Source organism: Gorilla gorilla, chromosome 14 (assembly GCF_029281585.2).
Source record: "Gorilla gorilla gorilla isolate KB3781 chromosome 14, NHGRI_mGorGor1-v2.1_pri, whole genome shotgun sequence".
In the NCBI taxonomy this organism is placed as follows: domain Eukaryota; kingdom Metazoa; phylum Chordata; class Mammalia; order Primates; family Hominidae; genus Gorilla; species Gorilla gorilla.
Window position 1 is genome coordinate 66,968,794 of NC_073238.2, and position 21,046 is coordinate 66,989,839.

At 38.3% G+C, this 21,046-nt stretch overlaps 2 protein-coding genes across 2 annotated transcripts in view; one reads left to right on the forward strand and one right to left on the reverse strand.

Moving 5' to 3' along the window:
* Window positions 1-21,046, reverse strand: part of LOC129526252 (uncharacterized) — a 110,951-nt gene that overhangs the window by 56,646 nt on the left and 33,259 nt on the right. The gene's annotated exons all lie outside the window — the stretch shown is intronic.
* The window catches only part of LOC101135732 (phosphatidylinositol 3,4,5-trisphosphate 3-phosphatase TPTE2-like), a 63,440-nt gene that overhangs the window by 22,020 nt on the left and 20,374 nt on the right, over window positions 1-21,046 (forward strand). Inside the window, exons 6-8 of the mRNA XM_063697631.1 lie at window positions 2,780-2,840; window positions 7,333-7,414; window positions 7,518-7,606. Of these exons, the coding sequence (XP_063553701.1) occupies window positions 2,780-2,840; window positions 7,333-7,414; window positions 7,518-7,606 (232 nt within the window). The remainder of the gene's footprint in view (window positions 1-2,779; window positions 2,841-7,332; window positions 7,415-7,517; window positions 7,607-21,046) is intronic.

Sequence of the window (21,046 nt, forward strand, 5' to 3'; positions counted from 1 at the left end):
ATCAAGGAGTGTACTAAGATAGGCAGAGAGAAGAGTTGAGCAGATTTAGGAAAACCGAAGGTGGAGGTTGTTGCAAGAAGGCTTTCACAGAGCAGCATTTTCTACTTTTGCATCACAAGGAAGTTGCATCAGAAAGTATAAACTTAGTAAGCCCATGCAAAGGCTGAGCTATGAGAAAAATCAGATATACAATTACCTACAGTCCTAAAATCTTCTTAGGCATCTTTTGATTTCTGTTCTTGGTAGAATTGAATGCTCTTTATTCTGGTTGAAAACAGAAATTGTCCATCTGGTGACAGCTTGTGACCAGAAAAATGTAGATTCTTGGCAGAGTTCACCTTTTCTCTAGATTCTTTATGTCCCTTTTCACCTACTTTGAATAAGAGGTATTTGGATCCTTTAGTAAACTACTTAGATCAGGAAACAGAGCAGTAAATCATCAATATATTGAGTCTCTCTCTCTCTATATATATATAATTATAAAAAGTATATATACACATATAATTATAAAAAGTATATATACACATATATAATTATAAAAAGTATATATACACACACACACACACATATATATATATATAATTTTTTAGACATTGAGAGAACTAGGAAGGGGATTCAGAGAATCCCTAAAGTTTAACCCTCCAGGTATATTTGTCTTCCCAGGAAAAAGCAAATATTGCCTGTTTTTCTTTTTTCTTTTTTTTTTTTTGAGTTGGAGTCTTGCTATGTCACCCAGGCTAGAGTGCGGTGACGCAATCTCGGCTCACTGCAACCTCCACCTCCCGGCTTCAAGCGATACTCCCGCCTCAGCCTCCCAAGTAGCTGGGATTACAGGCACCCACCACCGTGCCTGGCTAATTTTTGTATTTTTAGTAGAGACGGGATTTCACCATCTTGGCCAGGCTGGTCTTGAACTCCTGACCTCGTGATCCACCTGCCTCAGCCTCCCAAAGTGCTGGGATTACAGACATGAGCCACCACGCCCGGCCAACTGTTTTTCTATATATGTACGCTAAAGAAGCCTGCACATAAATTACTGCAGTGAGATATTTACTGGTTGAGAGAATGAAGAACAGGACAGTATTCTAATGGTTGCATGATATTTCATTAGTGCTATGATGAACCTCTAATGCTGGACATGTAAGTGTCACTATTATCAATAATACAACAACAAATATCTTTGGGCATAAGGCTTTTTTCTGTACAGATTGTTAGGAGTGAAATTACCTAGTTGAAGAGAATGAATATTTTTAGGGTTCTTAATATATATTGCCAAATCCAAGAGCAATTGTATTACTGTATCAAAATAAATCAAAGTTTTTAATGTCATGCCTTATTTTGCCAGCATTGGATTTTCTCATTAAAAGGAAAAGGGCTAATTTCATGGGTGCAAATGTCATGTCACTGTTGTTTTGACTTCTTTATTGGCGACACTGAATATTATGTAGGTTGTTAATCAGTTTGATTTTCTCTTTTATGGATTGTTTATGTCCTTGGTCCATTTATCTATAAGATGAGGGAGTAATATTTAAGTTGTTGTTAATGAATTATTAATTTATTATCCTAGGCATAGTCCCCAACAGTGCATTTTTCTGAAAAAATATTTTCCCCTGTTGTTCATTGTAGCATTTTTCAACAGAAATTTCAGAATTTTATGAAGTTAAACCTAAGGCTATAGATCTTCCATTGATTCAACACTTTTAGTTCTTCCTCATTCAAAGAATTAAAATTCACTTAAATTTCTCATAGATGTTTGTAGTTTTTAATATGTGTTTTCTAAATGTATATGGATTTTAGGTAAGAAATTTCATGAATTCTAAAGTATATGAAATGTTTTATCCTTCCCCTCTGCCACTATGCAGATTCGGAGTGTTCATCTTTTTGACGTATTATTTCCTCCTAACATGGATAACCAATTTAATAAATGGATGACTTTGATACCTTAATTTTAGTGTTCTCAATGTTAAGCCAGTAAACATTGTTCTGACAGTACCATACTAATCAGTTTTTGAAATTGTGTCATTTTTGTTGTTGCACAGAGATATATACATATGTGTGTATGTTTCAGAAAGAGATATTTCCTGAAAAAATTGTTGGATTCATATAGTGATATTAATTATATTTCAGATAATTACTATTTTTCATTGAAAAGGTATATATATATACACACACACACACACACACACACACTTACCGGTATGTATATATCTTCATTAAAAAATTAAGAGAATGGGTGAGCCAAAAAAGTTTCCATATTGTTACGAGTTATTTATAAATTGATATAATATGTTTATCTTTTTCTGTCATGCATACACACACAATCATAGTGTATACTTTTTGCATTTATTTGTTTACATAGTGCTTAGGTAGAATGTAATATTCAAATCACTATCTAAAAGACATACCTAATCAGAATTAAATTTAAATAAGAAGCAATATGAATTAGATTTAAATAAGAACCACATTAACTGTGAATTATGATTTGGAACAAATTTACTTAAAGTTAGTTAACCATCTAATTTACTTTTCTGATAGCTTTAAACAGTGTGTATTTACAATAGAGGCTAATCTGAGTAGTCAAACACACTTTGTGGACTATTTGAAAAACCACAGTGGATTAGAACTTGAAATTGGCATACGCTTGTATTCCCTGAGTCTCCCCTAGAAGATGCTAGTGAGAGACAAAGTAATAGAAAGTAATAACCATTTTAGGTTCTTCGTGGAAATGGCTTATGTTGGTGCCATGTGACTATGTAAAATATGTGTTTCTCTTTTTTAGGAAGTCGTACAGTTTCTAGACAAGAAACATCCAAACCACTATCGAGTCTACAATCTATGCAGTATGTACCTTACTCTGTATTTTGCTACTGTAGATAGAAAACAGATTACTGAATGTAAGAAGATGATTTTGTTTTTTACATTGCATTTAATCATAAGTATTTGGTGGTGGTGAGGAAGGAATTTAAAAATCCCCGTCTTGGACTGGCCCCATTTGGTAGAAGGAGTTAGCCCAGGAGCACAAAGTACCCTATGAAGGAGGCAGCTCTGGCACGACCAATGAGGCTGGAGTGAAGGCAAACCATTTTAGGGAAGATCTGTTCTAGTGATATTAGGTTTAGGAAAATCTGTCTGTTTTTCCTGCCAGATTGTGTTATGAGGACATAGACAATTTAACAAATGAGTCCTCTGACCCATTAGCAGTGGGTTGTGATGAGAGCAGGGCCCTAGGTGGGAAAAAAGCAAACTCTTTAGAAAATAGGTTGCAACCCAGCTTACCACTCTGTCTTGATTTTTTTCTCTACCTGTATACTCAATAGACAGGGGGCAATCCTCAAGGATGTTCATCAAGGATATTGGTCTAAAATTCTCTTTTTTGCTTGTGTCTCTGCCCGGCTTTGGTATCAGGATGATGCTGGCCTCATAAAATGAGGTAGGGAGGATTCCCTCTTTTTGTATTGATTGGAATAGTTTCAGAAGGAATGGTACCAGTTCCTCCTTGTACCTCTGGTAGAATTTGGATGTGAATCCATCTGGTCCTGGACTCTTTTTAGTTGGTAAGCTATTGATTATTGCCACAATTTCAGCTCCGTTATTGGTCTATTCAAAGATTCAACTTCTTCCTGGTTTAGTCTTGGGAGAGTGTATGTGTCGAGGAATTTATCCATTTCTTCTAGATTTTCTAGTTTATTTGCGTAGAGGTGTTTGTAGTATTCTCTGATGGTAGTTTGTATTTCTGTGGGATCAGTGGTGATGTCCCCTTTATCATTTTTTATTGCATCTATTTGATTCTTCTCTCTTTGCTAGCGGTCTATCAATTTTGTTGATCCTTTCAAAAAACCAGCTCCTGGATTCATTAATTTTTTGAAGGGTTTTTTGTGTCTCTATTTCCTTCAGTTCTGCTCTGATTTTAGTTATTTCTTGCCTTCTGCTAGCTTTTGAATGTGTTTGCTCTTGCTTTTCTAGTTCTTTTAATTGTGATGTTAGGGTGTCAATTTTGGGTCTTTCCTGCTTTCTCTTGTGGGCATTTAGTGCTATAAATTTCCCTCTACACACTGCTTTGAATGTGTCCCAGAGATTCTGGTATGTTGTGTCTTTGTTCTAGTTGGTTTCAAAGAACATCTTTATTTCTGCCTTCATTTCGTTATGTACCCAGTAGTCATTCAGGAGCAGGTTGTTCAGTTTCCATGTAGTTGAGCGGTTTTGAGTGAGTTTCTTAATCCTGAGTTCTAGTTTGATTGCACTGTGGTCTGAGAGATAGTTTGTTATAATTTCTGTTCTTTTACATTTGCTGAGGAGAGCTTTACTTCCAAGTATGTGGTCAATTTTGGAATAGGTGTGGTGTGGTGCTGAAAAAAATGTATATTCTGTTGAATTGGGGTGGAGAGTTCTGTAGATGTCTATTAGGTCTGCTTGGTGCAGAGCTGAGTTCAATTCCTGGGTATCCTTGTTGACTTTCTGTGTCACTGATCTGTCTAATGTTGACAGTGGGGTGTTAAAGTCTCCCATTATTAATGTGTGGGAGTCTAAGTCTCTTTGTAGGTCACTCAGGACTTGCTTTATGAATCTGGGTGCTCCTGTATTGGGTTCATATATATTTAGGATAGTTAGCTCTTCTTGTTGAATTGATCCCTTTACCATTATGTAATGGCCTTCTTTGTCTCTTTTGATCTTTGTTGGTTTAAAGTCTGTTTTATCAGAGACTAGGATTGCAACCCCTGCCTTGTTTTGTTTTCCATTTGCTTGGTAGATCTTCCTCCATCCTTTTATTTGGAGCCTATGTATGTCTCTGCATGTGAGATGGGTTTCCTGAATACAACACACTGATGGGTCTTGACTCTTTATCCAATTTGCCAGTCTGTGTCGTTAATTGGAGCATTTAGTCCATTTACATTTAAAGTTAATATTGTTATGTGTGAATTTGAACCTGTCATTATGATGTTAGCTGGTTATTTTGCTCATTAGTTGATGCAGTTTCCTCCTAGTCTCGATGGTCTTTACATTTTGGCATGATTTTGCAGCAGCTGGTACCGGTTGTTCCTTTCCATGCTTAGTGCTTCCTTCAGGAGCTCTTGTAGGGCAGGCCTGGTGGTGACAAAATCTCTCAGCATTTGCTTGTCTGTAAGGTATTTTATTTCTCCTTCACTTATGAAGCTTAGTTTGGCTGGATATAAAATTCTGGGTTGAAAATTCTTTTCTTTAAGAATGTTGAATATTGGCCCCCACTCTGTTCTGGCTTGTAGAGTTTCTGCCGAGAGATCCGCTGTTAGTCTGATGGGCTTCCCTTTGTGGGTAACCCGACCTTTCTCTCTGGCTGCCCTTAACATTTTTTCCTTCATTTCAACTTTGGTGAGTCTGACAATTATGTGTCTTGGAGTTGCTCTTCTCGAGGAGTGTCTTTGTGGCGTTCTCTGTATTTCCTGAATCTGAATGCTGGCCTGCCTTGCTAGATTGGGGAAGTTCTCCTGGATAATATCCTGCAGAGTGTTTTCCAACTTGGTTCCATTCTCCCCATCACTTTCAGGTACACCAATCAGACGTAGATTTGGTCTTTTCACATAGTCCCATATTTCTTGGAGGCTTTATTCGTTTCTTTTTATTCTTTTTTCTCTAAACTTCCCTTCTCGCTTCATTTCATTCATTTGATCTTCCATCACTGATACCCTTTCTTCCAGTTGATTGCATCGGCTCCTGAGGCTTCTGCATTCTTCACGTAGTTCTTGAGCCTTGGCTTTCAGCTCCATCAGCTCCTTTAGGCACTTCTCTGTATTGGTTATTCTAGTTATACATTTCGTCTAAATTTTTTTCAAAGTTTGTAACTTCTTTGCCTTTGGTTTGAATTTCCTCCTGTAGCTCGTAGTTTGATCATCTGAAGCCTTCTTCTCTCAATTCGTCAAAGTCATTCTCCATCCAGCTTTGTTCTATTGCTGGTGAGGAACTGCGATCCTTTGGAGGAGGAGAGGTGCTCTGCTTTTTAGAGTTTCCAGTTTTTCTGCTCTGTTTTTTCCCCATCTTTGTGGTTTTATCTACTTTTGGTCTTTGATGATGGTGATGTACAGATGGGTTTTTGGTGTGGATGTTCTTTCTGTTTGTTAGTTTTCCTTGTAACAGACAGGACCCTCAGCTGCAGGTCTGTTGGAGTTTGCTAGAGGTCCACTCCAGACCCTGGGTATCAGCAGCAGTGTCTGCCGAACAGTGGTTTTTCATGAACCGCGAATGGTGCTGTCTGATTGTTCCTCTGGAAGTTTTGTCTCAGAGGAGTACCCGGCCGTGTCAGGTGTCAGTCTGCCCCTACTGGGGGGTGCATCCCAGTTAGGCTGCTCAGGGGTCAGGGGTCAGGGACCCACTTGAGGAGGCAGTCTGCCCATTCTCAGATCTACAGCTGCGTGCTGGGAGAACCACTGCTCTCTTCAAAGCTGTCAGACAGGGACATTTAAGTCTGCAGAGGTTACTGCTGTCTTTTTGTTTGTCTGTGCCCTGCCCCCAGAGGTGGAGTCTACAGAGGCAGGCGGGCCTCCTTGAGCTGTGGTGGGCTCCACCCAGTTGGAGCTTCCCGGCTGCTTTGTTTACCTAAGCAAGCCTGGGCAATGGCGGGCGCCCCTCCCCCAGCCTCGCTGCCGCCTTGCAGTTTGATCTCAGACTGCTGTGCTAGCAATCAGCGAGACTCCGTGGGCGTAGGACCCTCCGAGCCAGGTGCAGGATATAATCTCCTGGTGCGCTGTTTTTTAAGCCTGTCGGAAAAGCGCAGTATTGGGGTGGGAGTGACCCGATTTTCCAGGTGCCGTCTGTCACCCCTTTCTTTGACTCGGAAAGGGAACTCCCTGACCCCTTGTGCTTCCCCAGTGAGCCAATGCCTCGCCCCGCTTCGGCTCGCACCCGGTGCGCTGCACCCACTGACCTGCGCCCACTGTCTGGCACTCCCTAGTGAGATGAACCTGGTACCTCGGATGGAAATGCAGAAATCACCCGTCTTCTGAGTCGCTGACGCTGGGAGCTGTAGACCGGAGCTGTTCCTATTCGGCCTTCTTGGCTCCTCGATCTCTTGTGTGGTTTCTAACTACCCTGCAATAATATAATGATAGTCTGCTAGAAAGTTAAAAATTACACCTATTAAACAAAAATAAGTTGAGTTTAGGTGACATGAGATGGATAATCCGCTCATATCCTTATGTTTTTGAGACCCTTAAGTTTATTTTAGAGCAGCAGAAGCAACTTGGAAAGCTCCTTTTGAAGATGGATAGGGAATTTCTAATAAGATATTTTGTGTTACTCATAACTTCATAATTTACTATGTTATTATATATAGAGATATGACAAACATATTATTTATTTTAGGTGAAAGAGCTTATGATCCTAAGCACTTCCATAATAGGGTCAGTAGAATCATGATTGATGATCATAATGTCCCCACTCTACGGTAAGTTTTATGCTAAGTTGACTATCAGAAGGGGGCTAAATCTATTGGGCTTGATTTTTTGAAAATATTTTAACTCAACTAAAAATCCTAACCCTGAAATCAGGGAGATGGTAGCATTCTCCAAGGAAGTATTGGAGTGGATGGCTCAAGATTCTGAAAACATAGTAGTGATTCACTGTAAAGGAGGCAAAGGTAATAACGTTTTCCAGCAAATATTAAAAATGCAACTTGAAGATTTTGGGGGAGGTTTTTTTTTCATATGGATAGCCAACAGTCCTAACAGCATCAATTGTATGCTATTTTGTTCTCCATTTATTTGTAATTCCTCTCAATCATATACCAAGTTTCTAGAAATATTCAAAATTGTTTCTAAGTTCTCTATATCACACTTTTGTAATTATTGTAGCTTTATATTGTAGTTTGATAAAGGCAGAATTGTCTTGCTCTTCTTGGAACGTTATTCTTTCATTAAATTTTAAAATCATTTTGTCAAGTTCCATTATAAAACACGTTTAGGATTTTCACTGGAACTGCATTGAATTTATAGATTCACTCGAGAGAACTGACAACTTTGTGATAATAAGTTATACATGTGATTGATCTTGTTCATTCTTTAATTAAATATTTTATATTTTCTTCATCATGTCTTTGCACATCTTTTCACAAATTCATTCCTACACAAATTGTGACTGCAAGTGGAATCCCTTTTTTTTTTTCTGTTACATTTGGGTTGTTTCCAGTTTTTACTATGATAAATAATGCTGCTTTTTTTTTTTTTTTTTTAGACGGAGTCTCACTCTGTCACCCAGGCTGGAGTGCAGTGGTATGATCTCGCGCACTGCAACCTCTGCCTCCCAGGTTCAAGTGATTTTCATCCCTCAGCCTCTGGAGTAGCTGGGATTACAGGCGCCTGCCACCACGCCTGGCTGTTTTGTATTTTTAGTAGAAACAGGGTTTCACCATGTTGGCCAGGCTGGTCTCGAACTGCTGACCTCAAGTGATCTGCCTACCTCGGCCTCCCAAAGAGCTGGTATTACAGGGTGAGCCACTGCGCCTGGCCCAATAATGCTGCTTTTAAAAATACACGTTTCTTGTTGCATATGTGGCCATATTTTTGTTGAGTATGTACCTCAGACTAAAATGGTTCTGTCTTAAGGTAATGAATCTTGAACTTTACTGGATAATGTCACCTGTTTCTAAAACAGTTATACCAATTTTCACTCCACTGGTATTGTACACTCGAAGCATTCCATATCTTCCCCAATACTTGCAATTCTGAGTATTTTGATTTTTAGCCATTGGGTGTTTGTGTGATGGCATATTATGGTGGTGTTCATTTGCATTTCTATAATTACTAATAAGATTGAAGAAGTTTTCTTAAGATTATTAAGTGTTTGGATATCCTTTTTTGTAAAGTAACTGTTAAATTTTCTTACCCATTTTTCTCCTGGATTATTTGTCTTTTTTTCTCTTGATTTGCAGTTTTTTATATATTCTGATTTCCATTCTGTTATTGGTCATATATGTATTTCAAGAAAACTTTTCTGCTCTGTGATTTGCCTTTTCTCTCTCTTAGGAGTATCTTTTGGTTAACAGAAGTTCTTAGTTGTATTACCATCATAGGTATTATGCTTTCTCTTTATAAAGTTTGTGTTTTTGTGTCCTGATTAAGAAAATTTTCCTTGAGTTTAAAGACATTCTACTACTATATTTTCTTCTAGATGGTTCATTCATTTAAAAATTGATTTATAGGTGTGATGTGAGGAAGAGGTTAAGTTTCATCTTTTTCCATATATGGCTATCCAATTATTCCAGCACACTAGTTGAGAAGATTTTTATTTCTTTACTTCCCTGCAGAACGTGAGTCTGCTTCTGACCTTTCTATTCTGTTCATTGATTTTTCATCTGTGTGCCAATAGCACAACCATCTTACTGTAGCTTTCTAATAGTCCTTATTTCCAGTCAAGTGAGGACAATCATCTTTTTCTTCATAATTGTTTGTGTATTTTAGGCCGTCTACATTTCCATATAAATTTGGGAATCAAACAAAAGGCAGCAGAAACCTCTGCAGACTTAAATGTCCCTGTCTGACAGCTTTGAAGAGAGTAGTGGTTCTCCCAGCACGGAGTTTGAGATCTGAGAACGGACAGACTACCTCCTCAAGTGGGTCCCTGACCCCCGAGTAGCCTGTGAGGCACCGCCCAGTAGGGGCAGACTGACACCTCACACAGCCGGGTACCCCTCTGAGACAAAGCTTCCAGCGGAATGATCAGGCAGCAACATTTGCTGTTCAGCAACATTCGTTGTTCTGCAGCCCCCGCTGCTGATATCCAGGCAAACAGGGTCCGGAGTGGACCTCCAGCAAACTCCAACAGACCTGCAGCTGCGGGTCCTGACTGTTAGAAGGAAAACTAACAAACAGAAAGGACATCCACACCAAAACCCCATCTGTACGTCACCATCATCAAAGACCAAAGGTAGATAAAACCACAAAGATGGGGAAAAAACAGCAGAAAAGCTGAAAATTCTAAAAATCAGAGCACCTCTCCCCCTCCAAAGGAACACAGCTCCTCGCCAGCAAAGGAACAAAGCTGGACGGAGAATGACTTTGACGAATTGAGAGAAGAAGGCTTCAGACAATCAAACTTCTCCAAGCTAAAGGAGGAAGTTCAAACCCAATGCAGGGAAGCTAAAAACCTTGAAAGAAGATTAGACGAATGGCTGACTAGAGTAACCAGTGTAGAGAAGTTCATTCATCATACTGAATGGGCAAAAACTGGAAACATTCCCTCTGAAAACTGGCACAAGACAGGGATGCCCTCTCTCACCACTCCTATTCAACATAGTGTTGGAAGTTCTGGCCAGGGTGATCAGGCAGGAGAAAGAAATAAAGGGTATTCAATTAGGAAAAGAGGAAATCAAATTGTCCCTGTTTGCAGATGACTTGATTGTATATCTAGAAAACCCCATCATCTCAGCCCAAAATCTCCTTAAGCTGATAAGCAACTGCAGCAAAGTCTTGGGATACAAAATCAATGTGCAAAAATCACAAGCATTCTTATACACCAATAACAGACAAACAGAGAGCCAAATCATGAGTGAACTCCCATTCACGATTGCTTCAAAGAGAATAAAATACCTAGGAATCCAACTTACAAGGGATGTGAAGGACCTCTTCAAGGAGAACTACAAACCACTGCTCAATGAAATAAAAGAGGTTACAAACAAATGGAAGAACATTCCATGCTCATGGGTAGGAAGATTCAATATCGTGAAAATGGGCATACTGCCCAAGGTAATTTATAGATTCAATGCCATCCCCATCAAGCTACCAATGACTTTCTTCACAAAATTGGAAGAAACTACTTTAAAGTTCATATGGAACCAAAAAAGAGCCTGCATTGCCAAGTCAATCCTAAGCCAAAAGAACAAAGCTGGAGGCATCACGCTACCTGACTTCAAACTATACTACGAGGCTACAGTAACCAAAACAGCATGGTACTGGTACCAAAACAGAGATATAGACATATAGAGATATGGAACAGAACAGAGCCCTCAGAAATAATACCACACATCTACAACCATCTGATTTTGACAAACCTGACAAAAAGAAGAAATGGGGAAAGGATTCCCTGTTTAAAAAATGGTGCTGGGAAATGGTGCTGGGAAAACTGGCTCGCCATATGTAGAAAGCTGAAACTGGATCCCTTCCTTACACCTTATACAAAAATTAATTCAAGATGGATCAAAGACTTAAATGTTAGACCTAAAACCATAAAAACCCTAGAAGAAAACCTAGGCAATACCATTCAGGACATAGGCATGGGCAAGGACTTCATGTCTAAAACACCAAAAGCAATGGCAACAGAAGCCAAAATTGACAAATGGGATCTAATTAAACTAAAGAGCTTCTGCACAGCAAAAGAAACTACCATCAGAGTGAAGAGGCAACCTACAGAATGGGAGAAAATTTTTGCAATCTACTCATCTGACAAAGAGCTAATATCCAGAATCTACAAAGATCTCAATCAAATTTACAAGAAAAAAACAAACAACCCCATCAAAAAGTGGGTGAAGGATATGAACAGACACTTCTCAAAAGAAGACATTTATATATCCAACGGACACATGAAAAAATGCTCATCATCACTGGTCATCAGAGAAATACAAATCAAAACCACAATGAGATACCATCTCACACCAGTTAGAATGGCGATTATTAAAAAGTCAGGAAACAACAGGTGCTGGAGAGGATGTGGAGAAATAGGAACACTTTTACACTGTTGGTGGGACTGTAAACTAGTTCAACCATTGTGGAAGACAGTGTGGCGATTCCTCAAGGATCTAGAACTAGAAATACCATTTGACCCAGCCATCCCATTACTGGGTATATACCCAAAGGATTATAAATCATGCTGTTATAAAGGCACATGCACACGCATGTTTATTGCAGCACTATTCGTAATAGCAAAGACTTGGAACCAACCCAGATGTCCATCAGTGATAGACTGGATTAAGAAAATGTGGCACATATCCACCATGGAATACTATGCAGCCGTAAAAAAGGATGAGTTTGTGTCCTTTGTAAGGACATGGATGAAGCTGGAAACCATCATTCTCAGCAAACTATCGCAAGAACAAAAAACCAAACACCGCATGTTCTCATTCGTAGGTGGGAATTGAACAGTGAGAACACTTGGACACAGGAAGGGGAACATCACACACCAGGGCCTGTTATGGGGTGGGGGGAGGGGGGAGGGAAAGCATTAGGAGATATACCTAATGTAAATGACGAGTTAATGGGTGCAGCACACCAACATGACACATGTATACATGTGTAACAAACCTGCACGTTGTGCACATGTACCCTAGAACTTAAAGTATATATAAAAAAAAATTTGGGAGTCAGCTGGTCAAATATACACACCTGATAGAAATTTGTTTGGAATTGCGTTGAATCTATAGATTGGGGAGAATTGAATCTTTACAATATCGACCCATCCAACCCATGAAGAGAGATGTTCTCTCATTCAGTTAGGTTTCCTTCCATTTCTCTTTACAATGTTTTCTCATTTTCTGTGTAGAAAGCTTGCATATTTTTGATGAGATTTATTCCTAGATATTTGATATTTTGTGGTTATTTAAATGATATCCCTTTAAAATGTTTATTTTCTAAATGTTGTTGATTTAAATGCAGTTCATTTTATTTATTAATCTTGTAATTAGCAACTTGACTAAACTCACTTTTTTGTTTGTTTGTTTGTGTGTTTTGAGATAGGGTTTCATTCTGTCACCCAGGCTGGAGTGCAGTGATGCGATCATGGCTCACTGCAGCTTCAACCTCCCTGGGCTCAGGGAATCCCTCCCACATCAGCCTCCCGAGTAGCTAGGACTGCAGGCAGGTGCCACCATGCCCAGCTAATTTTTTCATTTTTTTGTAGAAACGGGGTTTTGCCATGTTGCCCAGATTGGTCTCAAACTCCTGGGCTCAAGTGATCTGCCAGCCTCAGCCTCTGCCTCCTAAAATGCTAGGATTACAGGCCTGAGCCATTGTGCCCAGCCTAAACTCACTTATTAGTTCTACTAAATTATCTATAGATTCTTTTGGATTTTATAGTACACAGTTATATCATGTGAAAATAATACGTTGTATTTTTTCCTTTTCAGTCATTTTTCCCCCTAGCACTGGCTAGAACCTTCAGTACAGTGTAGAATTAGAAGTGGCAACAGCAGCCATCAGTGTACACTTCTATTCTCAAAGGAAAAGCTTTCAGTGTCTCTCCAATTGCTTTACGAGCGTGTGTGTGTGTGTGTGTGTGTGTGTGTGTGAGCTACCATTTATCAGATGAAGAAATTCCTTAGCCAGGCGCCATGGCTTTCGCCTGTAATCCCAGCACTTTGCGGGGCCCAGTGGGGCACATCATTTCAGACCAGCCTGGGCAACATGATGAAACCCCATCTCTACTAAAAAATAAAAAATTAACCAGGTGTGGCGGTGCATGCCTGTAATACCATCTACTCCAGAGGCTGAGGCACGAGAATTGCTTGAACTCAGGATGCAGAGATTTCAGTGAGCCAATATCACACCACTGCTCTCCAGCCTAGGTGACAGAGCGAGACATTGGCTCAACAAAAAAAAAAAAAAAAAAAAAAAAAGAAAAAGAAAAGAAAAAACAGTGTCTTTAGTTTGCTGAGAGTTTTTTTTTAAATCATGAATGGATGTTGAATTTTTCCAGATTTTTCTGAATCTTTGAGATGATAATTTTTCCCCTTTATCTTATAAATAAATGTGGCTAATTACATGATTGATTAAGTGGTAAACCAACATATTTCTGGAATAAATATGATTGAGTTGTGGTATACTATTTTATTAAATAATTATTAAACTTTTTTTAATTAAATTCCTGGATTCTATTTGTTAATGTTTGTTTAGGATTTTCAAATTCATGTCATCAGTGTGATTGGTTGTAATTTTCCTTTCTCATAGTTTTTTCAAATCTTGGCTTCATAAAATGAGTTAGATTTCATTTTCTCTTTTTTTATTCCCTCGATGAATTTATGCGTGCTGTTTTTTTTTTCTTTTTAAGTGTACGGTGAAATTCACCAGGGAAGCTACACTTGTCTAGAGTTTTCTCTGGGGAGAAGTTTTTAAATTATCGCTCAGTTTTGTATATAGAATTATCTATAATTTTATTTCCTTAGCCTATTTTGGGAGGTTATTGTTTTCCCAGCATTTGTCCATTTAATCTAAGTTTGCGAATGTCTTGGCATCAAATTATTCACAATATCATTTTACCATTTTAATGTCTACAGGGGCATTCCCTTTTTATTCCTTACATTATTTTCTTGGTGCCTTCTCCCTTTGTTTCTTTTGATTAGTCTCACCAGGGAATTATCAATTTTACTAGTCTTTTAAAAGTAACAAATGTGGCTGAGCGCGGTGGCTCACGCCTGTAATCCCAGCACTTTGGGAGGCCAAGGCGGGCGGATCACAAGGTCAGGACATCTAGACTATCCTGGCTAACACGGTGAAACCCCGTCTCTACTAAAAACACAAAAAATTAGACGGGTGCCGTGGCGGGCGCCTGTAGTCCCAGCTACTCGGGAGGCTGAGGCAGGAGAATGGCGTGAACCCGGGAGGCAGAGCTTGCAGTGAGCTGAGATCGCGTCACTGCATTCCAGCCTGGGCGAGAGAGTGAGACTCCATCTCAAAAATAAATAAATAAATAAAATAACAAATTTTTGGCCTTACTAATGGAGTCTTATTTACTTTTTATTTCATGAATTAGTATTATATTTAGTATTTTCTTTTGTATTCCATGGGTTAATTTGTTCTTTTCCTGACTTCTTGAGATGAATAATTCTTAGAGTGTCGACCACTCTGTTTTCTGTTTAGCATTTAAGGCTATACATTTTCTTCTAAGAGTTGCTTTAGCTTCGTCCCACAAGTTTTCATATGTAATATTTTCATTTTATTGGGTTCAAATTATTTTCCAATTTTCACTGTGCTTGGTGTTTTTTTTTTTTTTTTGACCCGTGAGTTGTGTAGAAGTATGCTTCCTTATTTCCAAACATAGGAGACTTTTGCATTTATCTTTAAGTTTTTTATTTGTGAAGCCAGGCGCAGTGGTTCACGCCTGTAATCCCAGCAATTTGGGAGGCCGAGGAGGTGGTTTACCTGAGGTCAGGAGTTCGAGACCAGCCTGACCAACATGGAGAAACCTCGTCTCTACTAAAAGTACAAAATTAGCCAGGTGTGGTGGCACATGCCTGTAATCACAGCTACTCGGGAGGCTGAGGCAGGAGAATCGCTTGAACCCGGGAGGCGGAGGTTGCGGTGAGCCAAGAACACGCCATTGTATTCCAGCCTGGGCAACAAGAGCGAAACTCCATCTGAAAAAAAAAAAGAAAAAAGTTTTTTATTTCTGGTTGTATTGTGCTGTGGACACAGAACATACTATTTTTTTTTTCTTCCAAATTTGTGTAGACTTGGTTTATGGCCTAGAATTTGGTTGATATTGTTAAATGTTTTCTGTACATTTGAAAAGAACACGTATTATGCATTGTTGAGAACAATGTTCTATGTACGTGCATTAGTTAATTTATTTAACTCTTCTGTATTCTTACTGACTTGTGTTTTGGTTTGACTGAATTTTGATAATTTTTTCCTTCTCACTCTCTCCCATTACCTTGGAAGTTATATACTCCTTTTCTATTTTTTTAGTAATTACTGTAAAGATTTCAACCTGAATCCTAGATTTAGCTATTAATTTTTGTTTATGTTGAGCCTGCATCTAGAAATCTTCCTAAACTCTCTCAACTCTCTCGTTAGATTAATGAGTTATTCTATAGATTTACTGACTACACGGACTTACTACACTGGCTAGGCTCTGCAGTACATTGTTAAATGGAAGCAGTGAACAGAGGGCATTTTTGCTTAATTCCAGGCTTTAAAGAAAATGCTATCAATATTACATCATTAATATGGTGTTCCTGGTAGGTGTTTTGGTAGATTCCCTTTGTTGAGTTAAAGAAGTGTCCTAGTTTTTATTAATTTTTAAAGTCACAGTTGTAGGTTGAATTTTAGTTAATGCTTTCTCTGCATTAATTGACATAATTGCAAGGTATGTCTACTTTAATCTGTGAATATGATAAATTACAATAATATAGATTTCTGATATAGGATGATTCTTTTTTGTTTGTTTGTTTGAGACAGAGTCTCGCCCTGTCGCCCAGGCTGGAGTGCAGTGGCGTGATCTCGGCTCACTGCAAGCTCCGCCTCCCGGGTTCACGCCATTCTCCTGCCTCGGCCTCCCGAGTAGCTGGGACTACAGGCGCCCGCCACCACGCCCGGCTAATTTTTTTGTATTTTTAGTAGAGACGGGGTTTCACCGTGTTAGCCAGGATAGTCTAGATGTCCTGACCTCGTGATCCGCCCGCCTCGGCCTCCCAAAGTGCTGGGATTACAGGCAAGAGCCACCGCGCCCGGCCTAGGATGATTCTTGTATTTTTATTTGTTTTTTTAATGGGCAAAGACATTTTTTCTTTTTGAGCTTAGTTTTTTGGTATAATTTCCACTTTGATTTTAGATTTGGAAGTACATGTGCAGGTTTATTACCTGGGTATATTGTGTGATACCGAGGTGTGGGGTATGATTGATCCCATCACCCAGGTACTGAGCATAGGACCCAATAGTTTTTCAACCTGTGTCCCCTTCTGCTGTGCGCCCTCTAGAATTCCAGTGTCCATTATTGCCACCTTGATATCCATGAGCATCTATTGTTTAGCTTTCACTTATAAGTGAGAACATATGGTATTTGGTTTTCTGTTCCTGCATTAATTTGCTTAGGATAATGACTTTCAGCTGCATCCATGATGCTGCAAAGGACATGATATTATTTTTTTATGAATGTGTAGTATTCCATGGTGTATATGTACCACATATTCTTAAGCCAGTCCACCACTGATGGGCACCTAGGTTGATTCTGTGTCTTTCCTGTTGTCAGTAGTGCTGAGAAGAGCATGCCAGGGCCTGTGTCTTTTTGTTAGAACAACTTACTTTCTTTTGGATGCATACGCAGTAATAGGATTGCAATGTCAAATGGTAGTTCTAAGTTTTTGAAAAATCTCCAAACTGCTTTCCACGTAGCTGAACTAATTTACATTCCCATTAGCAGTATATACGTGTATACTCCGCAGCCTTGTCAGCATCTGTTGTTTTTTGACTCTTTAATAATAGCCATTCCGACTGGTATGAGATGTAATCATGTTGTGGTTTTGATTTGCATTTCTCGGATGATTAGTGATGTGGAGCATTTTTCATGTTTGTTGGCCACTGGTATGTCTTCTTTTAAGAAGTGTATGTTTATATCTTTTGCCCATTTTTAATGGGGTTATTTGTTTTTTTTTGCTTGTTTGTTGAGTTTCTTATAGATTCTGAATATTAAACCTTTGTGAGATGCATAGTTTGCAAATATTTTCACCCATTCTATAGGTTGTCTGTTTACTCTGTTCATAGGTTCTTTGCTGTGCAGAAGCTCTATAGTTTAATTAGGTCCCACTTGTCAGTTTTTTGTGGCAATTGCTTTTGAAAACTTAGTCATAAATTCTTCCCCAAGGTCAACGTCCAGAATGCTGTTTTCTAGGTTTTCTCCTAGTATTCTTATAGTTTGAGGTCTTTCTATCTTTAGTTAATTTTTGTATATGGTGAAAGGTATAGGTCCAGATCATTCTTTTGCATATTGCTAGCCCAATATCCTAGCACCATTTATTGAATAGGAAGTCATTTCCTTATTGCTTATTTTTGTTGACTTTGTCAAAGATCAGATGGCTTTCTGTGTTTGGCTTTATTTCTGAGTTCTTTATTCTCTTCCTTTGATCAATTTTTTTTTTCCTGCCAGTACTATGCTCTTTTGGTTTCTGTAGCCTTATGGTGTAGTGTGAAGTTGGGTAATGTGATGCTTCTGGCTTTGTTCTTTTTGCTTAGGATTGCTTTGGCTATTCTGGCTCTTTTTTGGTTCCATGTGAATTAGATTTTTCTAGTTCTGTGAAAAATGATGTTAGTAGCTTGATTGGGAAAATGTTGATTCTGTAGATTGCTTTTGGTAGCATGGCCATTTTAATGATATTGATTCTTCCAGTCCATTAGCATGGAATGTTTTTCCATTTGTTTGTGTCATCTATGATTTCTTTCAGCAGTGGTTTGCAGTTCTCCTTGTAGAGATCATTCACCTCCTCGGTTAGCTGTATTCCTAAGTATTTTATTTTTTGTGTGGCTACTGTAAAGGGGATTATGTCCTTGATTTGGCTGTAGCTTGGACATTATTGGTGTATAGAAATGCTACTGATTTTTGTACATTGATTTTGTATCCTAAAACTTTACTGAAATAATGTATCAGTTCCAAGTGCCTTTTGGTGGAGTCTTTTGGATTTTGAAGATATAGAATCATATCGTTGATGAAGAGAGATAGTTTGACTTTTTATTTTCCTATTTGGATGCCATTTTTTTCTTTCTTTTGCCTGATTGCTATGGCAAAGACTTTTACTACTATGTGAAATAGGAGTGGTGAGATTAGGCATCCTTGTCTTGTCCCAGTTGACAAGGAGAAGCGTCCAGCTTTTGCCTGTTATAATGTTGGCTGTGGGTTCATAATAGAAGGCTCTGTTTTGAAGTGTATTCCTTTAATGCCTAGTTTCTTGAGTGTTTATTGTCAAGAAGGATATTGAATTTTATCAAAAGTTTTTTTTTTTTTTGCATCTATTGAGATGATCATATGGTTTCTGTGTGGTGAATCACATTTATTGATTTGCATATGCAGAACCTTGCATCCTTGGAATGAAGCCTACTTGACCATGGTGAATTAACTTTTTGATGTGCTGTTGGATTCAGTTTGCTGGTATTTTGTTAAGGATTTCTGTGCCTATCTTCATCATTGAGATTAGCCTTTAGTTTTCTTTTTTTTTTTTTTAATTGTGTGTTTGCCAGGTTTTGGTTTCAGGGTGATGCTGGCTTCATAGAATGAATTAGGGAAGAATCCCTCCTGGAGTTTTTGGAATAGTTTCAGTAGAACTGGTACCAGTTCTTCTTTGTATATTTGATATAATTCATCTGTGAATACATCTGATTTAGGACTTTTTTGGTTGACGGGTTTTAACTTACGGATTCAATTTTGGAGCTTGATACTGGTCTGGTCAGGGTTTCAATTTCTTTCTGATTCAATCTTGGGAAGTTCTGTGTTGCCAGGAATGTATTCATTTCCTCTACATTATCTATAGTGTGTGTGCATAGAGGTGTTCATAATAGTCTCTGAGGACCTTTTGTATTTCTGTGGGATTGGTTGTAATGTCGTCTTTGTGATTTCTGATTGTGCTTATCCGGATCTTCTTTCTTTTTCTTTGTTAATCTAGCTAGCAGTCTATCAATTTTGTTTATGTTTTCAAAGAAATGACTTGGTTTCTTTGATTCTCTGTTTTAATTTTGGGGTCTCAATTTTGTTTAGTTTTGCTCTGATTTTAGTTATTGTTTTTCTTCTGCTAGGTTTGGGGTTCTTGTTTTTCTGATTTCTCTAGGTGTAATGTTACATTATTAATTTGAGATTTTACTAGCTTTTTGAGGTACACATTTAGCACCATAAAGTTTCCTATTAACACTGCTTTTGCTGCATCCCAGAGATTCTGGTATGTTGTGTTTCAGTTTTCATTTATTTCAAAGAATTTTCTGATATCTACCTTAATTTTATCATTTGCCTAAAAGTCATTCAGGAGCAAGTTGTTTCATTTCCATGAAATTGTTTGGTTTTTAGAGATCTTCTTGGTATTGATTTATATTTTTATTCAACTGTGGTCCAAAAAAAATGGTTGGTATGATTTCAACATTTTTTGAATTTATTGAGGCTTGCTTCATGGTGGAACATATGGTTGATCTTGGAATACATTCGCTGTGCAAATGAGAAGAATGTATATTCTGTGGTTGATGCATGGAGTGTTCTTTAGGTGCCTATTACATCCAGTTGGTCAAGTGTTGAATTTACGTCCATAATTCCTCTGTTAGTGTTCTATCTGAATGATCTGTCTAATGCTGTCAGTGGGGTGTTGAAGTCTCCTGACTATTATTATGTGGCTGAGTCTTTTCATAGGTCTAGAAGTACCTGTTTTATTAATCTGGGTGATCTTGGGTGCAATCTTGGGTGCATATATATTTAGGATAGTTAAGGCTTCTTGTTGAATTGAACCCCTTATCATTATGTAATGCCCTTCTTTGTCCTTTTTTACTATTGCTGGTTTAACGCCTGTTTTATCTGTTTTAGGAATAGTGATCCCTGCTCTTTTTGGTGTTTTGTTTGTGTGAGAGATCTTTCTCCAACCCTTTACGTTGAACCTGTTGGTGTTGTTACATGTGAGATGGTGTCTTGAAGACAGCAGACAGATGGGTTTTGTTTTTTTATCCAACTTGCCACTCTGTGACTTTTACGTGGTGTGTTTAGACTATTTACATTCAAGGTTAATATTGACGTGAGCTTTTCACCCTATCATGACATTGTTAGGTGGTTGCTTTATACTTTCTGTTGTATTGTTGTTTTATAGGCTCTGTGAGCTATGTACTTAAGTGTGCTTTTATGGTAGCAGGTATCATTCTTTCATTTCCATGTTTAGAACTCCCTTAGGGATCTCTTGTAAGACTGGTCTAGTTTTAATGAATTCTCATGGCACTTGCTTCTCTGGAAAAAAAGATCTTTATTTGTCCTTCGCTCATGAAGCTTAGTTTGACAGGATGCTCTTGATTAGAATTTATTTTCTTTAAGAATTCTGAAAATAGACCTTCCCAATCTCTCCTGATTTTTAAGGTTTCTGCTGAGACGTCTGCTGTTATCCTGATAGGGCTCCTTTTGTATGTGATCTGGCCTTAGGATTTTTTCTTTAACGTTGACCTTGGACTGTTTGGTATATGCCTTGGTAATGTCCATTTTTTTATAGTATCTTGCAGGTGTTCTCTGGCTTTATTGTATCTAGATGTCTACCTTTCTAACAAGATTCAGGAAATTTTCTTGAATGATTGCATCAAATATGTTTTCCAGGTTGTTTTCTTTTTCTCCTTGTCTCTAGGGAATGCCAGTAATTTGTAGGTTTGGTCAC